Raw genomic sequence first — 17,908 nt, 5'->3', positions numbered from 1 at the left:
ATGGTTTTTAATAGCGATACACACATTAACTTTATTCTCCATCATGCTTAGAGCAAACAAATTGTGTGAACTGATAACTTTTACAGTTTTGAAAGGCTGTGTCGGGATTGCCCAATTCTATTGTAGAAATTTCAACAAACAGATAAAGGCTTATAACCCAGCTTGTGTGCCCAATACTTAGTGCCCTTTAAAGTGGGCAAACAATACCATTGCCTATATTGTGTCATGAAAAGGGATGGTCTGCTTGACTCGTTCACAAATGTTTTTAAATTGAATTTAACAGACATATGAAATTGTACTTTTGTCACTGAAGGGCCTTTTTGAAGATGGATGGAATCCTTTGGGCTTCTGAGGATGAATTTTGTGTGTGTGTGTGTGTGTGTGTGGACAGAATTGTGTTAATGGTCTGGTAGGATATTATGTTAACCTTTTATCTACTGTTGATATAGTAGTTCCAAAACACCCCTTTCTTGACTTTATATTCACAGGTCACTGTGGTGTTCTAATTCACTTTACTAGTCATAAGTAATCTAGTTCACCTCCCTATAGTAGTGGAAGGAGAGATTACTTACCTTGTACAGTAACTGGAGTATTTTGGAGGATGTCCCTATAGATATTCCACCTCAGGTATGCGTGTGTCTTTGGGAGATTTTTTTTGTGGCAGTGTCTCTTTGGCATGTGCTCTAGACATCGTACCAAGGAGATACAGAACTGTTTGGGTGAAACACTCTTGGTTCCTTTTCTACCATAAAGTCCTGCAGAAGGAGGGTGGGTACTGGAGCAGCCATAGGGGGACCCATCTCTAAGAACTTAATGTACAAGGTAAGTAACCTCTCTTTCTTTGAGTAGTGTCCCTATTGGTGCTCCACTCAAGAGACTCCAGAGCAGCATTCCTGGAAAGAGGAGCAAGCTTCAGAGCTTGATTTAAAACTATAATAAGACTGCTGTGTCAACAGCAGCATCTGACTGCCTGGAGGTGTATACCAGAACAAAGTGTTTGGAAACTGTGTGAACTGATGCTCAAGCTGCAGCTTTGCCAATTTCTGCGACTGGTACGCTTTTCAACTATGTATGTGTCTCCCAGACAGTGGATGCACTGTGAATGTCATTTGCTATCTTCAATAGATTCCAAGCATGTGGGGCAGTGCTTGAGTCCTATGGACCCTGGTATACCACACTGATGATAACCCCTGAGTAGAGTCTCTTGATGGGAGGCGGGCAGGGGGGAGAGAAGAGAAATGAGGTGTTTAATGGAGGAAAAAACCCTAAAACAAAATAGGGCTATAAAGTAAAAGGAAACCATGTCAACCTGAAGCAGGCATGCTAGATGCTCTGTTGCAGGACAGTTGAGAGGTAATGGGTGGTGGTTTGCCCTCTTGGGCACAGCTCTGTATCTCCTCTGTATGGGCATGAGGAAGTCTAGTGTACACCCATGGGCTGAAGAGGCACTGCTACCAAAAATCTCAGATTAAAGGCACATGAAGTGCATGCATACCTGAAGTGGAACATGCAAAGGGAGGCTACTCAGAGAAGTCCTGTTCTAAGGCTGAACAATTGCAGCACAAATGTTGAAAACTCCTCACTGTACAGGAGAAGGAAGGTAGGTATCTTCATCATAGCATCTTCAAAGTTCTGATCAGCAGCACCTTTCCATAAGATGAACAGCCTGGCTAACTGAGGCTGTTTTTAGTCTAGCAACAGTCACAGGTTTATTATTTAGAATGATTTAAAATTACTTGCAGATAAAACCACTTGGATTTGGACTAAGCTGTCTTCGTAGTGACAAAACCGTGCATGATTGGCACCATCTTTCCTACTTGAGCTATTGTTGAAGGGAAGGCATTGATGAGCAACTCCAAGAAGGCTAGGATGTTGCTTAAGAAAGCTTCTTGTCATTGTTCTCAACTATTGCTCTGCCCAATTCATCTTTTTTGGGAATGGTGGTTAGAAGGTTGTGATGGAACAGCTCTGGCAGAACCAAAAGTAATGATCTCCTTGACCCAGTCATTGTTTTTTAAAGTCGTGGGAATAGTGTCAGCTGTGGTGGTTCCACTCCTAGTAGTGGATTAAAATTAGATGTCAAGGCTACTTTTTATGGAAATGTCAGTTAACAGTATTAAAGCCCATAAATTGTTTGTTTGCCATTGGAGCCTACCAATGGGAAGGGAATGAGAACCCCAAAGATTGTGTGGAACAAATTACTCCCCTACCTGGATGACTCTATTGTGCATAATTTTATTACCCCTCTTATTTTATGTATTTAAACCAGTAGGAAGCCTAGTGAGGAAGTATGGGCTGTGGTGTCAATCATTTAAGATAAGTTATGCTTGCAGGCTGTGGAAAGCAACAAGAAGAAATGCCAGAGATCTTTACAGTACCTTTTTTTTTGTTAAAGGAAGTTGAAAAATTGTGTTTAAAAAAAAAAAAAAAAAGGGTTTCAGGTCTCGAAAACATGTCCTTCAATGAGAGACTGAGGTCCTTCAGTCTATTAACCTTCTCTAATAAAATCTACAATTCGATCTCTGATGTAAGTCCAGAAAGGATCATTAAATCATCTAGTCCAGCAGCTCTCAAACTGTGGGTCAGGACCCCAAAGTAGCTCGTGACCCAATTTTAATGGGGTCACCAGGCTGTGTTAGAGTTGCTGGGGCTCAGGGCTGAAGCTGAAATCTGAGCCCTGCTGCCCAGTTCTGAAGCCTTCAAGCTGTGCCACCCCCCAGGATGGCAAGGCTTTGGCACCCCTGCCTGGGGTGGTGGGGTTTGGCTTTGGTTCCCTTTCCCGGGGTCATGCAGTAATTTTGGTTGTCAGAAGGGGGTCGCGGTGCAATCCAGTTTGAAAAACCCTGATGTAGTTGGACCTCTTGTATAATAGGCCACAGAATTTCACCCAGTTACTCCTGTATTGAGCTCAGTAACCTGTTTCACTAAAGCATATCTTTAGGAGAGGCATCCAGTCTTTATTTGAAGACTTATACAGGGAGAAGATCCTGATGTCTAGAGAGTACAGTAATCTTAGATAGTCCTAAGAAGATCCAATGACTGGATCAGATGGGGGAAATAAGATGCAGGCTTTCTAACAGTGAGCATAATGAAATATTGGAACAGATTATCAGGTGTGGTAGGTTCTCCTCACTTGATCTCTTCAAATCAAAGTTTGACATCTTTTTTAAAAAAAAAAAAAAAAAAAACTACCACACCTCTAGCTTTCACAAAAGTTAAGCTCTGTGGAGGAATTATTGGGTGGAATTCTATTCTGTGTGTTTATGCAGGAGATCAGGTTAGATCAGGAGGTTCTCAAATTGGGGATCACAAGTACATGCACAAAGCAGAGAGTAACTGGTTTAAATTATATCATTTAAATCTAGTGTTTTGAAAAATTACACACACCTTTCCACTTCAATGTAGTGTATTTACTTCAAAAAGTATTGTAAACGTAGAATGCAGAAATCTTTGTTCCTAAATACAAATATATATTGTGTTATCACCACTTAAGGAAATTGGGCTTTCGGGATTGTAATATCATGCATGCAGGTTTGTCGTCTTGAGACTAAAAAGGTGAGACAACAGAGGGCTTGATTGTTCAGCTGCTGAAAAGCTGCACTAAACTAGACCAATCAAAACATTGAGATCAGCGCGCCCCCCCCCCCCCCAAAGTAATTTGTAATTTAACAGTCACACACACACAGGTTGGTACTGTGGGGGAGAGGAGCTTGTGTGGCCTAAAGCCCCCCGAAAATTTGCTGTCCTTCTCTCCCCCCCCCAGCACAAAGGCCAAGCATTACACAGAAGTAAAGGTGGCATGATATGGGCAGTGCCACCCTTACTTTTGCAGTTCTGGACTGCTGTTGGTGGTGGCGCTGTCTTCAGAGCTGGGCGCCCAGCCAGCAGTCGCCGTGCTCTAGCTGCCCTGCTCTTGAGGCAGCACCTGCAGCCAGCAGCAGCACAGAAGTAAGAGTGGCAATAGGGCACTAGCAAGTCTGCTGTGAAAAGTGATACTGTATTTGTGAATGCCACATTTCAGTCTCCCAGCTAGCTAGCAAGTCTCCCCCCCCTCCCCCCCGAATTAAACAGTAACTATTTAAAAAAAAAAAACTTTTCTGCTTAGAACAATTAAACATTTTTATTGACATCTTAATTTAAAAGTGGTGAGAAAAGGTAAATTCATTTTAACATAAATCAAACATTTATATTTAACATTATATGGGGGGAGGGGTCTCACTCAGCGGTTCGCTGTCTGAAAGGGGTTGCCAATACAAAAAGTTTGAGATCCACTGAATTAGATTTGTTGACTATTATTAGCCTTAAAAATCTGTCAAACCCTCCTCAGAGGGTACTTGTGCCATTTGTCTAGTGGATAAGGTGCTGCACTGGGAATCAGGTTTTGTTCCCAGTTCTGTCACTGACTTGCTGTATGAGCTTGGGTAACCTGTTTCCCCTACCACCCCCTAGTTGTCTATCACGTCTGTTATTGTAAACTCTTAATGGCAAGGATTCTTAACTGAGTTTGTACTGTGCTTAGGACAATTGAGCCTGATATCTGTTGAAGCCTTTAAGTACCACTGTAATACAAATACTTAATGATGCATGAGAACAGAATCCAGCTCATTTTTCTAGCTTTGCTCTGTATTAACAGGGACAACAAGTAGTAACTTTTGTCATGAAAGCAAGCAGATACAGACAGCTATTACACAAGATCTGTTTAATAAGAATGGTTCATTTTTAGTCATACTTCTCAGTAAAACTGCACTTTAAGCCAGTTTCCTAGTAACTGTCAGTCTTCCTAGCCTTTAAACCATCAATTTTCATGAAAAAGTGCTGTTAGTTAACACCTATTAAATGTGCTGTTCTGTCTCAACTTTAACGTTTCAGGAAGTAGCATTTCACTGCAGTGCCTGCTGCAGATGAGTTCTCTGGGGTTATGGAATAGATGCTATTATAGGAACATATGTCAAAGGCAGGAGTTAAAGCACCGTAAATAACCTCAGTATAGGATTTTCACTCCTGGATATTGTGCATTCCTGGCTCTTCAGATTTTTGCCCCTCTGTGGCACCTGTAGGCTGGCTGTATGGCAGAGCTTTTCCCTACTCAGAACAGTCTAACCCCAGGTACCTCAAAGGCTTGAATATTTGAGCTAGTTCCGTTTTGACTGGTCAAGAAAGGAACTTCCTATATGAGCTGTCTGATGGTTATTTGAAGGTTAATTGTGTGCAATAAAAGGTTCCCTTGAGTCTGTTTACACAGTAGATAAGTAGATTCCACTTATTAGCAACTGCCAAATAATAGCAACTTTTTACTGGCAACTGAGGTGATAAGTGGAAGGCAGGTTTCTGAATCAACAGCCAAGGAAGGAAACCAAGGGCTGCAGCCCCAGAAGGAATGTTCCGAGAAAATCTGCTTGCAGGCCTGCTTGCAGGCAGGGCGGCAGGAGAGGGAGGCTGCAGCCCATGTGCCAGGGCTTTCTGTGGGGAGCAAGGGGACTGGGAGCCAGTGGGGCTGCACTGTACCTTTCCCTGTGCTCTCTGGGGTTGGGGATAAGCACATCCAAGTGCTTCCTTGCCTGTATGTAGTTCCCTGGCAGGGCACAGCTTGGAGAATGCAAGGAGAGAGAGAGGTACCATGTGATTCTGACATCTGGGCTGCAACCCCCTGCCCCTGCAGCCCCATACCTCCTGTGTGGTCCCCGTGTGCAGGTGCGCACACTACAGCCCCAGCAGGAAGCACTAGGATGGACTGAGCACCAGCTGCAGGCAGGGAAGGCATGTCCTAGCACTTCCTTCCCTGGCTTCAGGTAGCAACTTTAACAAAAAACAGCATGCTGTTGCCAATATCCGAATCCTCTTAACATTGTGTTAATGGGATGGGATTGGTTCCTGTCAACATATTGCCATTAACTGGAAGTTGCTAATATCAGGATTGCTATTAGTAGAATCTACAGTAATTCCAAGACCTACAAAAGAGTTGTGAGACCTGGTTGGGGAACACCATGCCTTCTGGAGCAAAGCTTTCTGAAACTGAGCGAACATCTGAAGCAAAACTCTTAGGGCTTGTCTACACTGGCACTTGAAACACTAACTTTCTTGCTCAGGGGTATGAAAAAACACCCCCTTGAGCACTGCAAGTTTCGGCGCTGTAACGTGCCAGTATAGACAGTGCACCAGTGCTGGGAACCACGCCCCTCGTGGAGGGCTGTGGTGTGTGGGTTTTTTTTATTATTATTTTTAGATAAGAGTGCTGGGAAAACCCCTCTTCCAACGCTGTGCTGCGACTACACAAGCCATGTTAAAGTGCTGCGGTGGCAGCGCTTTAACATTGCGCGTGAAGATGTACCCTCAGTCTCCTGGGATTGGTCCTGGCCATCCAAATAGAAGAGAGAAATCACATTTGTCTGGATCGGTATGAGATTATTAGACCACTTGTGGCAAGTTAAGAGTTGTGTTAGATGGCTGTTCACTTCCAAGTTCAATAGGTATAGAGTCCTCAAGGAGGTTTCCCAACTCCTGAAATTTTGGTAGGAGCCTACAAAAGGGTCAGCAGTTGTGAATGCAAACTGTTTGCCACAAAGTTTGAATGTTAAGATGTGCCTAACACTGTTACAGTAGAGCAGTTGTGAAATTGTTAACACACAGGTTGTCAGTTTGCATGTAAATTGGTGATTTCTTGCAAGGAACAAGCTAGAGTATTCTGGAGCCTCTTGAAAAATTAGGCTGGAGCAAGCTCGGTATTCAGACTTTGAGTTAAACTACAGGAGTGCTAGAGGGCCTCCCCCCTCATCTCCTCCCCCCCCCCAAGAATGTATGTACAAGACCCAAGAATGAATTCTATATGGTATTTTCAGAGAAATAATAATTTAAGGTAAGTAATTTTGTTCTTGAAAATTGATATTTAAGCCTCCAAACTTAGTAGAAATTCCAAAGGAAATCTTGAATAAAAAGCTGGCCATAAAATAGAACAGATTGAAAATGCTCCTATAAATTAGGAGATTGCACCCAGTAAATAATTTCTGTTAAAAGTTGCTTACATGTTATTCCTAGGAGTCAGGTGCTCTCATGAGTAAATAAAGATATTTGGACAAGTCACTCTTTCACTATAACTGAATTTTTCTCAAATTAGACTTTTTTCAGTCCTTTAAACAAAATGGAAAAATGTCTCTCTAGACAAGGAATAATTGCAGAATTTTGCTTAAATAAGAACATTCTTGAAGTTGTGGTGTCTCGTGGTCATTACTAAAATATTAGTCTTATTGTATACCTTACCATTTGATAAAGACCTCTTGAAGTCTGCTGTTAAGTCAGTTGGGAGCTCATTGCTTTGAAAATCTAGGTAGTTTATTTAGTAGTCTAATTTTTTCCTTGTTGCCCAAATGCCCCTCTCTCTCTCTTTCCTCCCCCCCCCCAAATTTTGTTTGCATCAGAATGGTGTAAATCTAGTCTCTCTTCTTGAATAAATGGATTAAGTATTCCATGGCTAGAGTAGCCAAAAGATGGCCAACTCTTATAACTGCTTCTGTGCCAATAACTTAACTATTTGTCTCCATTCGTTGGATTTTCAGAAGACAATCCTGGCTTGAACAAGCCAAGAAAACTTCCCAACTTCTTACCTTATTAATTTTGACTGTCTGAATTTCTTGATGGATTCTAAATCTGATTGTATGTTGGGCGTTTGTGATGTCTTCACTTTTCTTTTGTTTGATAGTTTTGCATTTGGGAACATAATAATATTTAAATGAATAAGTAAAGTGTTCCATATATTCATGGCTAAATAGTAAACCTGAATGGTCCAAAGTTTTGTCCAGAATAACACAAACAACCTTCTAAGACTTCTAGTATGTCACTTTTTTTTTAGAAAGCAGTGATTTTTCTTTTTATCCTTTTCTCCTTTAGTTCAGAAGCAGAATTAAGTATTCCATGGCTAGAGTATCCATGAACTTTTCCATCTTTTTAACTAGCATATAGAGGATCTAATGTATATACCTGCATGTTTCCCTTGTGACCTATTCTGGTTATGGTACAAATGTGTATTATGTTAGTGTTTAAATGAAGATGCCTCAATCTAATAAATCAAGGTTCAGAAATGTTTGTTTTCCTCCCTCAATAGGTGGAAGCAATATGAAGCATATGTACAGGCTCTGGAGGGCAAATACACAGATCTTAATTGTAAGTTAGTCCACTTTCAAAGTCATAAATGTTACACAAAACTGCTTTTAAGTACAGTGTCTCAAGAGATTTATATGCCTTGTTTAAAAAAAAAAAATTCAGTAGGGAATAATAATCTGGACAGAAGGGGTTACCTGGCTGGTGCACTGGCCAGGATGGTTTAGTATAGGCCACAAGACCTGCATCTTCTAGAGCAGATCCATCTCTCTCTTTTCTTCTCTCCCCCTCCACCCCCCCCCTCCCTCCGTACGTTCAATCAATTGTCTTCCATTGAAGATCTTCCAGTGGCTTTTTCATCTATCGGTAAATGGTCTATTTTTTGTTTGGGCACTTCAAAATTAGAAGGTGTGCCTAGACGGGGGGGGGGGGGGGGGGAATACATGCCCCCTTTGAGACAGACTTTGGCAGTCTGGGCCATTCAGACCCATCATATTATCCTGTGAAAGAGAGGCTGTATTACACAACCATTATAGGATGAGAAGTGATGGGATTTTTGGTTAAGGGAAGAGATCTAAAATGAATCGCCAGTTAAGTCTTGTATAGGTCATGTATCTTAATTTACCCCTTTTGAATATTCACCAGCTATGCTGTTCTTTAACTGTAGCTCTTCTCCTTTTGAAAGAGAAGAGGAGAGACTTTCACCCACCCTAAGATTGGACGAATGGGTGTGTTTTAGGGTAGCTGAGTCCTAGTTATGTCACTAATTGGACTGGCAGCTAAAATAACTGATTTACCACCTTTTCTTTTCTCCCCGCTTTCAAATCTTGAGACTTTTGTACCGCTACTCTTCAAGGTGGCTTTGCTCCCTCAACCTGTCTTTATCATGCTTGCTTTGAGAGAGACTGACATCTAATTGTTTTCATGCTCGTTGTGGTTTTGTACATGCAACAAACTGAAATGAGTGTATACCATGGATTTTCCTCTGTGCTGGGACCACTCTAGCCCTGTAGAAATGCATTAAATGGACTAGATATGTAACTTTCACTCTAATGCTCCTGCCATCTTCAGATGGAGGAGCAGTAGTACCAGCACTAATAGTCAGGGACTAAAACTAGTACAGATTTTGTACAAACAATAGTTTATTTTTTTAAATCATCCCCAAAGCTAGTTTTAAGTTTTTCCTTGATGTGCATTAAAAGAGAGCTCAAGTAGTCTAAAATAACATTACTAAATAGCAGTTCTAGCATCTTAGCATTTGTCAACTAAAATTACATGAGCAAAACAAAAAAGTTATATCTGGTGTCTGATGGTGCTTCCATTGAAGCCAGACATTGGCAAAAGTTCTGTTACAATGTCGGTAGAAACCCCTAACTTACACCATGTTAAAATATTTATATTAGATATGTTGGAAATGTGTTTAGTTGGATTGAAACTTTTAAATGTGATTGGATTGCCATCTCTGAAGTTTTGTAATGTCAAAATGTGACTGTGGGGTTTTGACATTCCAGTTTGAGTATTGTCTAAAAACAATGCTGCTTAGAAATTGAGCACAGTTGCTGAGAATGCACACTCCTCACCTGTACTGGTCTCTTTCTGAAGACCTTTCCCTCCCTTAATACCAGTGCAGCTCCTTGAGTGGTAGCAGCAGAGTTGGAGTGCTAGTGAAGAGGAGGCCCAGGCAGTGGCTAGTTTACACTAGCACTCTTGCAGTTGCTGCTACTGGTATTTAACATGATAGAAAGTTTTCAAAAAAGGACTAGTAGAAACTGCTTAACAGGGACTGTCACAAATGTAAAATGGACTTTAGAGTAATTCCAGTATCTGAACCTTGATGTTTTTGACTTTGTTTTTCTTTAATCTATTTTAAAGGCAACCAGTTTATGCTTTCTAAAGTCGTCAGAGTCTTTGAACTAGTCTGTTGTAAACTAGGCTATTAAAGTTTATGCTGTCTGTATTTGATCATTAATATTAGCTAATGATGTAACTGGATTGAGGGAGTCTGAAGAGAAGCTGAAGCAACAACAGCAAGAGTCTGCCCGAAGAGAGAATATCCTGGTGATGAGACTGGCAACGAAGGAACAGGAAATGCAAGAGTGTACTGTAAGTATTTAATTTTGAGAAACGTCTTAATGTTACAGGAATGTGTCTTCAGCTGAGCATGTACTGCATATTGTTCGTATCTTGTGGGGAAAAATAGGATCAGAATCTAAAGAGTAATGATGGAAGAATATACATTTTAACTTAAACTATAGCAAAGACATTCCTCTCCTGATGAGTGGCACTAATTCAAGTACTGTTACATTCATAAACAATTCTGTACTTTTGCTGCTGCTAACCTGTTGCATGAGTCCATTTTCTAATATATCGTTTATCAAATATATAAATGTCAAATAACTTCCTCACTCTGGATATGGGAGCAGAAGTCAGTGGCATTTTATCCTTAAGTGCCAAGAATCAATGTCTACTGCTGGAGCTTCTGGTCTGACATAATTCATATTGGTGTTGGGTTGCTGGTTTTTGTTATCCTTCCCACTGATTCAGATGGGTAGACAATGCAGTAATTTTAGGAAAGGAGGCTTTGATTTTTTTCTGATCAGAATTCTTTTGAAATTTAGCAGCTCAATTTTTCTTTTCCCTCGGAGTTACACTTCTGTTGCTCCTCTTTTTATATTTAATGATTTTTTTTTTCTTTCTACTCCTCTTTCTCTCTTCCCCCCCCCCTTACTTCTCTGATTTTCTAACTTTAATTTGGCCTCTGGGGATTCCTCTTTCCTTGTTTGGGATTCTCTTGGAATTCTGTATTTTCTCCTTTTACATGTTTCTTCCATATCCCCTCTACTTTACTTATCTAGTCAAGTATTTGTTTCTTCAGTGAGCAACTCATGAGAGAGAGAGAGCTGTAAAATGCTCCCTAATCCTAGGGGTTAAGTGTGCCATCCATCACAGTGCACTCCTAGGATCTACTTGCATGGGGAACAAAGACCTAAGCTCTGCTGAGAGCAGTTTCACAACCCCCTTCCCTTTCTCCAACTTTCCTTCCTCCTCCTCTTCGGGATCACAGAGGTGCCAGAAGTAGTGTGAAACGGATTGTCAGGTTTACATCACTGATGCAGAGCCACTATTGAAACATTGTCGCAGTTCTCTACTCATGCTGTGAATGTTAAGAAATGAAGAGAGGGTTTTTTAATTGTTTTCTCCTTTTCCCCCATACTCTTATTTACAAATGAATGACTTCAACAATTTCATTTTTCTTGTAAAGAACGTTATTTTCGGTTCAGAGAGATTTTTGAAATGCGTACAGGAATAATTTTATCTTGTTAGATAGTCCAATTAAACTGTTTCTGAAATGAGTCTGTAGAACATAAATCAATTGTTGAATTCAAGTGTGTGTGTATATGGCATACCACTGAGCTTGAACGACTTAATTATCCAGTAGCTGTAGATATGAGATTACACATTTTGACAATCATGTAAATCCTTGTAATGATGTATCCTTACCTTGAGTACTGCTCCTTTGTGTCAGGGTGCAGTGTTGCCAGGGGTCCTCGTCTTTGGCTGTGGGTTATCATTTTCTTGGCCCTGAGGTGGCCTTGCTCTTCTTCTTTGGCCTGGCTGTCCTGCCAGCTTACACAAAAGTTCACTCCCCTTCTGGGCTAAGAAAAGGTCCAACTAAAAGTCCAAAACAAATGCTCAGATTTATGGTTCTTCTGCCTTCTCAGGCTCTACCAAAGTACTCTGCTTCTTGGCCGCTTCTCCTGGCCCCTGTGGAGCTTCTTGGTTTTCGTGTCTTGGTTCTGCCCCAGGATTCCCCTACTGCCTCCCTTCCCCGGGGACTCCAGCAGCTTCACTTAAGGCCTATGAGGAGTAGGGAGATCTCTCTCACAGCTCAGCCACCTGTGTCTACTCTGCTTCCTGTGGGTCTCTTAGCCCCTCTTCCCCTTCTGGAACACTGGCCCCAAGACAGTGTCCCTGGATGCCTGGCCCCTTCCAGGAGCTCACCATAGGAGTTAGCTCTACAGTAGAGCTCCGCTCTCTAACCACGGCCAGCCCCAAACTACTGGGCTTCCCATGCAGGAGTATCCCATCTCCTCTACAGCATCTCTCCCTGTACTGCATTCTCAGTTGTATTTAAGAAGTCCTTCCTGATTCTCTGCAGCTGGGTCACTGATTTAAATTGCCATATCACCATCAGCTGGGGTTAGCTGGTAGGTCAGGACAGGGCTGAGCCTGGTTTGCCTTAAAGAGACAGCCAGCCTGTGACAATCCTGTGAGGTTTTCTTGGAATGTCATTAAATTGTTTGCAGATAGGACACGTACACCTAAAGAAGATTATCTTACAGAAATTTTTTTCATATCTTTAAGATGGAAATTTATTTTAACTTCAAGGTGTCAAAAAATACAAATTGCAGCTTGATTTTTTTGTCCCTTTAAAAAAAAACCATTTACATGTTGGCACATGTCCTTTATGAATCTCCTCTTTCCGGGATGGTTAAAAGGATGGACTATCAGCCTCTAAGTGAAGATACAGAAAAGATAAAATGTAAGATGTATACCTTTTGAGTATGTGGGCTTTTTTTAAAAAAAAGAAAAAGACAATTGGAGAGGCTTGATTGTTTTATTTATTTATTATTTTTTTTAACTCTTTCAGAGTTGATTTTGCAGTGCAGTCTTTGAGGAAGCTTGGTATATGTTTTAAATGGTGGTGGTAGAAACCTGTTTTTGTAACATTGGAAGTGAAGTATTTTCATAAATAAAGTACAGTACTGGCAGCATTATATATGAGAGGGGAGCAAACCTAAGTGAAAAATGGGTTGAACATTGGGGTTTTGTAAACAAACAAAATAAGTTAGTGAGGCCTCACTGTTTAGTGGAAAGATGAAGCCCGTTTAGTGAAATGTTCTATGTGAAATAATATACTGTGTGGATTAGGTAATTTGGTAAAAATACAAAATGACACCACAGGGCATTCCCTAACTTTTGGCTATTTAACTTTGCAACTGTAATGTTCTTTCAGTGTAGTTTTGTATGCAATATGTTTTATATAGAGGGGAATATGTAATAAACATGTTCTTGGAAAGAATCTTTGAAAAAAGGCTTTGTAATAAATTGGTTGACAAGTTGAAGTTTGTTTGAAAGACCTCCTGTAAACAATTAAAATAAAATTGGTATTCTAGTTGAAGTCCAAGTGAAACAGTGGATATCTTAAAGTTGCATAATTAAAATAAAATCTAATCAGTTAGAATTTAAACTGGTTTCAGGGACTAAACCTGCCTCTGGGTCTTCACTGCTGTTTTCAATGGTAGTGGTCTTTCAGTCAGATTTTTTTTTTTGGTTCCCTGTTGCTATGTGGAAGACTCACTCAAATAGCATAAACTCACTATACAAAGAGAACAATCAAGCTAACTGGACATGCAGTTCTGTCAAATGCACAAAATAAAAAAATAAAACAAATATTTTTCTATCATGTATACAAAGCGGCCTCAATCCTGCAGGCAGATCCTTGTGCCTGGTGCAGAGTTTTCTTCACTTCAGTGAAACTTTACTTAGGTACAAGGATTTGCCCATTCACACCTACCTGCAGTATTGGGGTGTGTAAGTGACCACGACAGTTAAAAATCAAACCGAAGTGTAATTTTTAAAGTTGATGTTCTTTTCAGCCTGTGAAACTCTTAATTTACTTGCTGTAATCAAGAAACATGAGAGAGGCTTAGGAAGCATATTAAACTGAATTTAGTATAAACCAATTCTGCCTGTGCTAAGGAGATGTAATTTTAACAAGTGTATGGATTTAGAATTCAAATCCTTCTGTTTAGCACCCCTTTTAAAGTAAAATATATAAAGACGTGGTTTTTAAGTTGAAAGAATTCACACTTCCAAAAATGCATTTGAATGAATCATATTTAAATATGGTAACAGTGGTTCTATAAGTAATTCATGTGCTATAGGAAAATAGGTAAATTGAAAGTAAATACAAATCTAACCATTATTCTACAAGGGATTTCATTACTTGATTGCAGAATCTGCAGTCGAACCTAAATCCAAACAGAAACCCTTGTTTTTTGTTGAAGTATAGCTTAAATTCATTTAAAACAAGATAACTAAGTTTCATACTCGGTAACAAAACAGATTTTCAACCTTAGCTTTCTGATTTTATTTTTAAATAATAAGAATACTGCAAATAATACAAACCAGCATCAAAGGTGCTTGTTTGTGGTCTTCAAAAACACATCAGGATTTCAGACAAACAATTTGGAAATAGTAAGAACCGCTATTTATTTGTTGACATTAATGTCATCACTCTGATTTGGCCTACATTACAGCTATATGGAAACTATTCAATTTCTAATTTGACTCTGGGAAAACTCAGTGTGTTTTTGATACTCTTCCTACTTGTAGTCACCTTTCAAAAGAAAATGCAAATAGTACAAAAGTAGAGGATTATAGTAACCTAAATGCTATTCTTATTATGCAAACCTAAATTGAGGTGGTATGAAGAATTAATTAGATTTGGGAGAGAGGAGCAAAATTTGTAGCCTTCAAATTTAAAGTAAGTTGAGTTATTTTTTTTCTATTCTGGGTTCATTTTCCTATTGATTATACTTTAGTTAATACTGCTATCTGCATGTGAATTTAACAGTTAAAATATGGAAGAAAAATGAGCTTTTAACTCCATCAGCAGAACAATGTGGTTTTTTAACTCTGTCCATTCTGTAATCATTGAAGCTTTTTAAATTATAAATGAGTAACAATTTTTCTCTTGTTTTATGCAGAATCAGATTCAGTACCTCAAGCAAGTCCAGCAGCCTAGCGTTGCCCAACTGAGATCAACAATGGTGGATCCAGCCATCAACTTGTTTTTCCTAAAAATGAAAGGTGAACTGGAACAGACTAAAGACAAACTGGAACAAGCCCAAAATGAACTGAGTGCCTGGAAATTTACGCCTGATAGGTAAACAAAACAAATACTCCCCAGTCAAGACTTCCCTGACAGTCTCACTGCGAGAATGCTATGGTGGGACAGCCAAGTACTCGTTTCCACACCAAGACTCAGACGTTTTGAGCCAAAAAGCCACATTCTTATACTGTCCAGCTTGTAATGCTTAATGTAAAACTTACCAGATGAACCTTGTGTTTCAGCTTTTTTCTCCCCCTTTGCTTCAGAGGCCTGATGGCGTCGGACTATTCTGAAGAAGTGGCCGCCTCTGAAAATTTTTTCCTTTTTAGAACATGTAGACACGTGCAAAGTGGTTCTATTTGAAGAAATAGAGGGAGAAACAGAAGTCTTAAGTCTGTGGCACACTGTGTCTACAGACAGTTTGGAGGAGAGAGAACCTAGAGATTTTAAATCATGAATTGAACATGTAAAATTCCAGTAAAATGTAAAAATGGAATATGCTTCGCTCTTAACCTTGAGCCTAGTGACTTAGAGACACTGTAAGTCAGTTTTGCCAATAAGACTGTGGACTTCCTGCTTGTTCACTGAACTGCTGGGTCAAAACTCAATGAGGTGAATTTTGCATTAAAGAGTTTATTTGCTAACCAGCTTTAAATAGCCATGAGAGAGTGCTATTTCATATCGCATCAGTGGTAGTGTACACTTTTGACTGACTGTTTAGCATTTGGGCTATATAGCATTTCACTGAGCCTTAAGTCAATATGATTTTAAATAATGGATTGTTCTCTGGATGGTTGATAATACTGTGGACTCAAAAATAGTACCTGTATTTTATACAGTCCTATCTAATTGCAGGTTTAAATTGTTTGAAGCAATATATTTGATCACAACTAGAGTGTATGATGAGGAAAACTAGTTGTGATAAGTATTTCACTGCATGTTTCCATGCAGAAATTAGAATTTTTCAAACTTCTGTTCTGAGAACTGATCTCAAATGCTCCATATATAAGGCACACATAATGGCAACTGTCTTCAGTGTTGGTGTGGGGTATTTTTTGTTTCATTGTATGCCTGTTTTTGTATTGCACTTCTATATAAAATGTGCCTTGAAAGAGTTGTTAATATAGAGCTTAAGGAACTTGACTGGTCATTCTATTGTACTGTGAAACTTTTGGGGTAATGAACGAGAATGTTACCTTTTAAGATGTCTCGTTCTCTGAAAAAAGAGGGAAGACCATATTCTTAAAAAATAATAATAATTTAAATGCATGCATCCTTCTGGCTGGAATCAATCAAGGAGCTTTGCTACTCTATTGATGCCTTTTTGTAATGTTGTCCCAAGTTATTTGCAAGAATAGTAATATGGGACAGCTCAGAGTGCATGTTTGAGATGTGTAAGTGTGCAGAGAAATGTGAAATTATGTGGACTGGTATAGTGCTCATGTATTTCGGGCACTATTTCATGACTCCGTCCAACACTCTGGAAAGTTCAGTGTAACCATATCATTTAAAAAACAAACAAACCAACCTACCTAAAAACCCCAAATCCACCAGGTTCAGTTTTATAAAAGGTAATGTATTCTAAGGTGGGTAGACAATAACTGCTTATTGTTCAAAATGCAGTTTTCATTAAGATCACTTAAATTTTAATTCAACTCAAAATATCTTAAAGTGTTGTGTGTCAGATAATTAATGTGGGCGAGAGAGTAGTGTGCTTGTGTGTAGGCTTATTGTTATCTAAGCAATAGATTTACATCAAAAGAACCTTCAAAATTTTAACTTTTAAAAAAAATTTACACATCTATTGAACCTACTTTGCTGTGCCAGTATTATGTAAGGTTTTAGTGGTCTAGCATCAAAACAAAGGTAAGACTTGCATTAGTGAACAATTTTTGTGTTAACTGGTTACCAAATTTGAAATTACTATTTACTATAATATGCAGTCAAAAAAGCCAGCCATGCTGATTGCTTGGTTAACTTGGAGTTTATAAATCAGTTAATTTATTTAGATAAAGGATGCAAAACTGTCCTCTGGATCAAAATGTGTTGTGTGACACTGAGGTGACAGATGTTTCTTACCACTTTGTCTTAATTTCAAGCAGAAGTATTTAGAATTTTTTTTGCTAACTTTTATATAGTCTTGAGGGGGGAGGTTATGTTGTGTTTAAATGTAAGTGATAAAAGAGAACTGAACAATATTCCCTAATTCAAATTCTATGTAATCTGAGTCTAATCATGGTGCAAGTATATAAATACATATTAGATATGTGCAGGAAATAGAATGCAAGGAATCAACTATGTATTTCTAGTCTGTTTAATTATTTAGGGAACTTTTTTATTTGTCATTGGGTTCATGATTTTATTTTCATTGGTAAAGGGATAATGAGTCAGACTGCTCAAGCTATAAAGGGTTTGTAGAAATTTTCATTTATCGTTTCACTAGGACCTGTTTCCCATTATCGTCCCGTCCTTGTGTATAACCGCTCTTATTTCATGGCACCTCATCTCATGTTTGAAAGAGTTGATGTTCTCCTTCAAAATCTTAAATTGTTCTGAACTAACACAACACGTGTCTGCTCTAATACCACTGCAAGCCCAAGTTTAGCATCAAGCCTAGGACTTCATTGTGGTAGATGCATACAACATTATCCTTGCTGACAGATGTTTAGAGGGGGAAAGAAGGGAGTGGTTTTATTAAGCCATTTAAATCATCATTTAAACATTCAGTACATAATACGCATTTTTGTTTAAATTAAATGTCAGCAGAAACTTCACTTACAGAAAGCTTACTGCTACGGATGTTAGCCTTTTTTGAAATTGAACTTCTTCCATTTTTACAGGTTTTATAGTATGTGTTCTCACATAAATTTGTTAAACATACAGTTGCAAAACCTGGTTCTGTGACTTTAATCAGAGTTA

The 17,908-nt window shown here is 39.2% G+C and overlaps 1 protein-coding gene across 7 annotated transcripts in view; it reads left to right on the top strand.

Annotated features, from left to right (window-relative positions):
* WTAP (WT1 associated protein) overlaps positions 1–17,908 on the top strand; it is a 39,225-nt gene that overhangs the window by 15,500 nt on the left and 5,817 nt on the right. For 4 of the 7 annotated variants that reach the window (XM_005291546.5, XM_005291545.5, XM_065588903.1 and 1 more), the window contains exons 4-6: positions 8,096–8,154; positions 10,067–10,194; positions 14,865–15,043. In XM_005291546.5, the coding sequence (XP_005291603.1) occupies positions 8,096–8,154; positions 10,067–10,194; positions 14,865–15,043 (366 nt within the window). Of the gene's footprint in view, positions 1–8,095; positions 8,155–10,066; positions 10,195–14,864; positions 15,044–15,255; positions 15,602–17,908 lie in introns of those variants that run through there. The other 3 variants (XM_065588905.1, XM_065588904.1, XM_065588906.1) reach the window with 1 other exon arrangement.

Source organism: Chrysemys picta, chromosome 3, assembly GCF_011386835.1.
Source record: "Chrysemys picta bellii isolate R12L10 chromosome 3, ASM1138683v2, whole genome shotgun sequence".
In the NCBI taxonomy this organism is placed as follows: Eukaryota; Metazoa; Chordata; order Testudines; family Emydidae; genus Chrysemys; species Chrysemys picta.
Note: the sequence above shows the minus strand (reverse complement) of the source record. Positions and strands in the feature narration are given on the sequence as shown.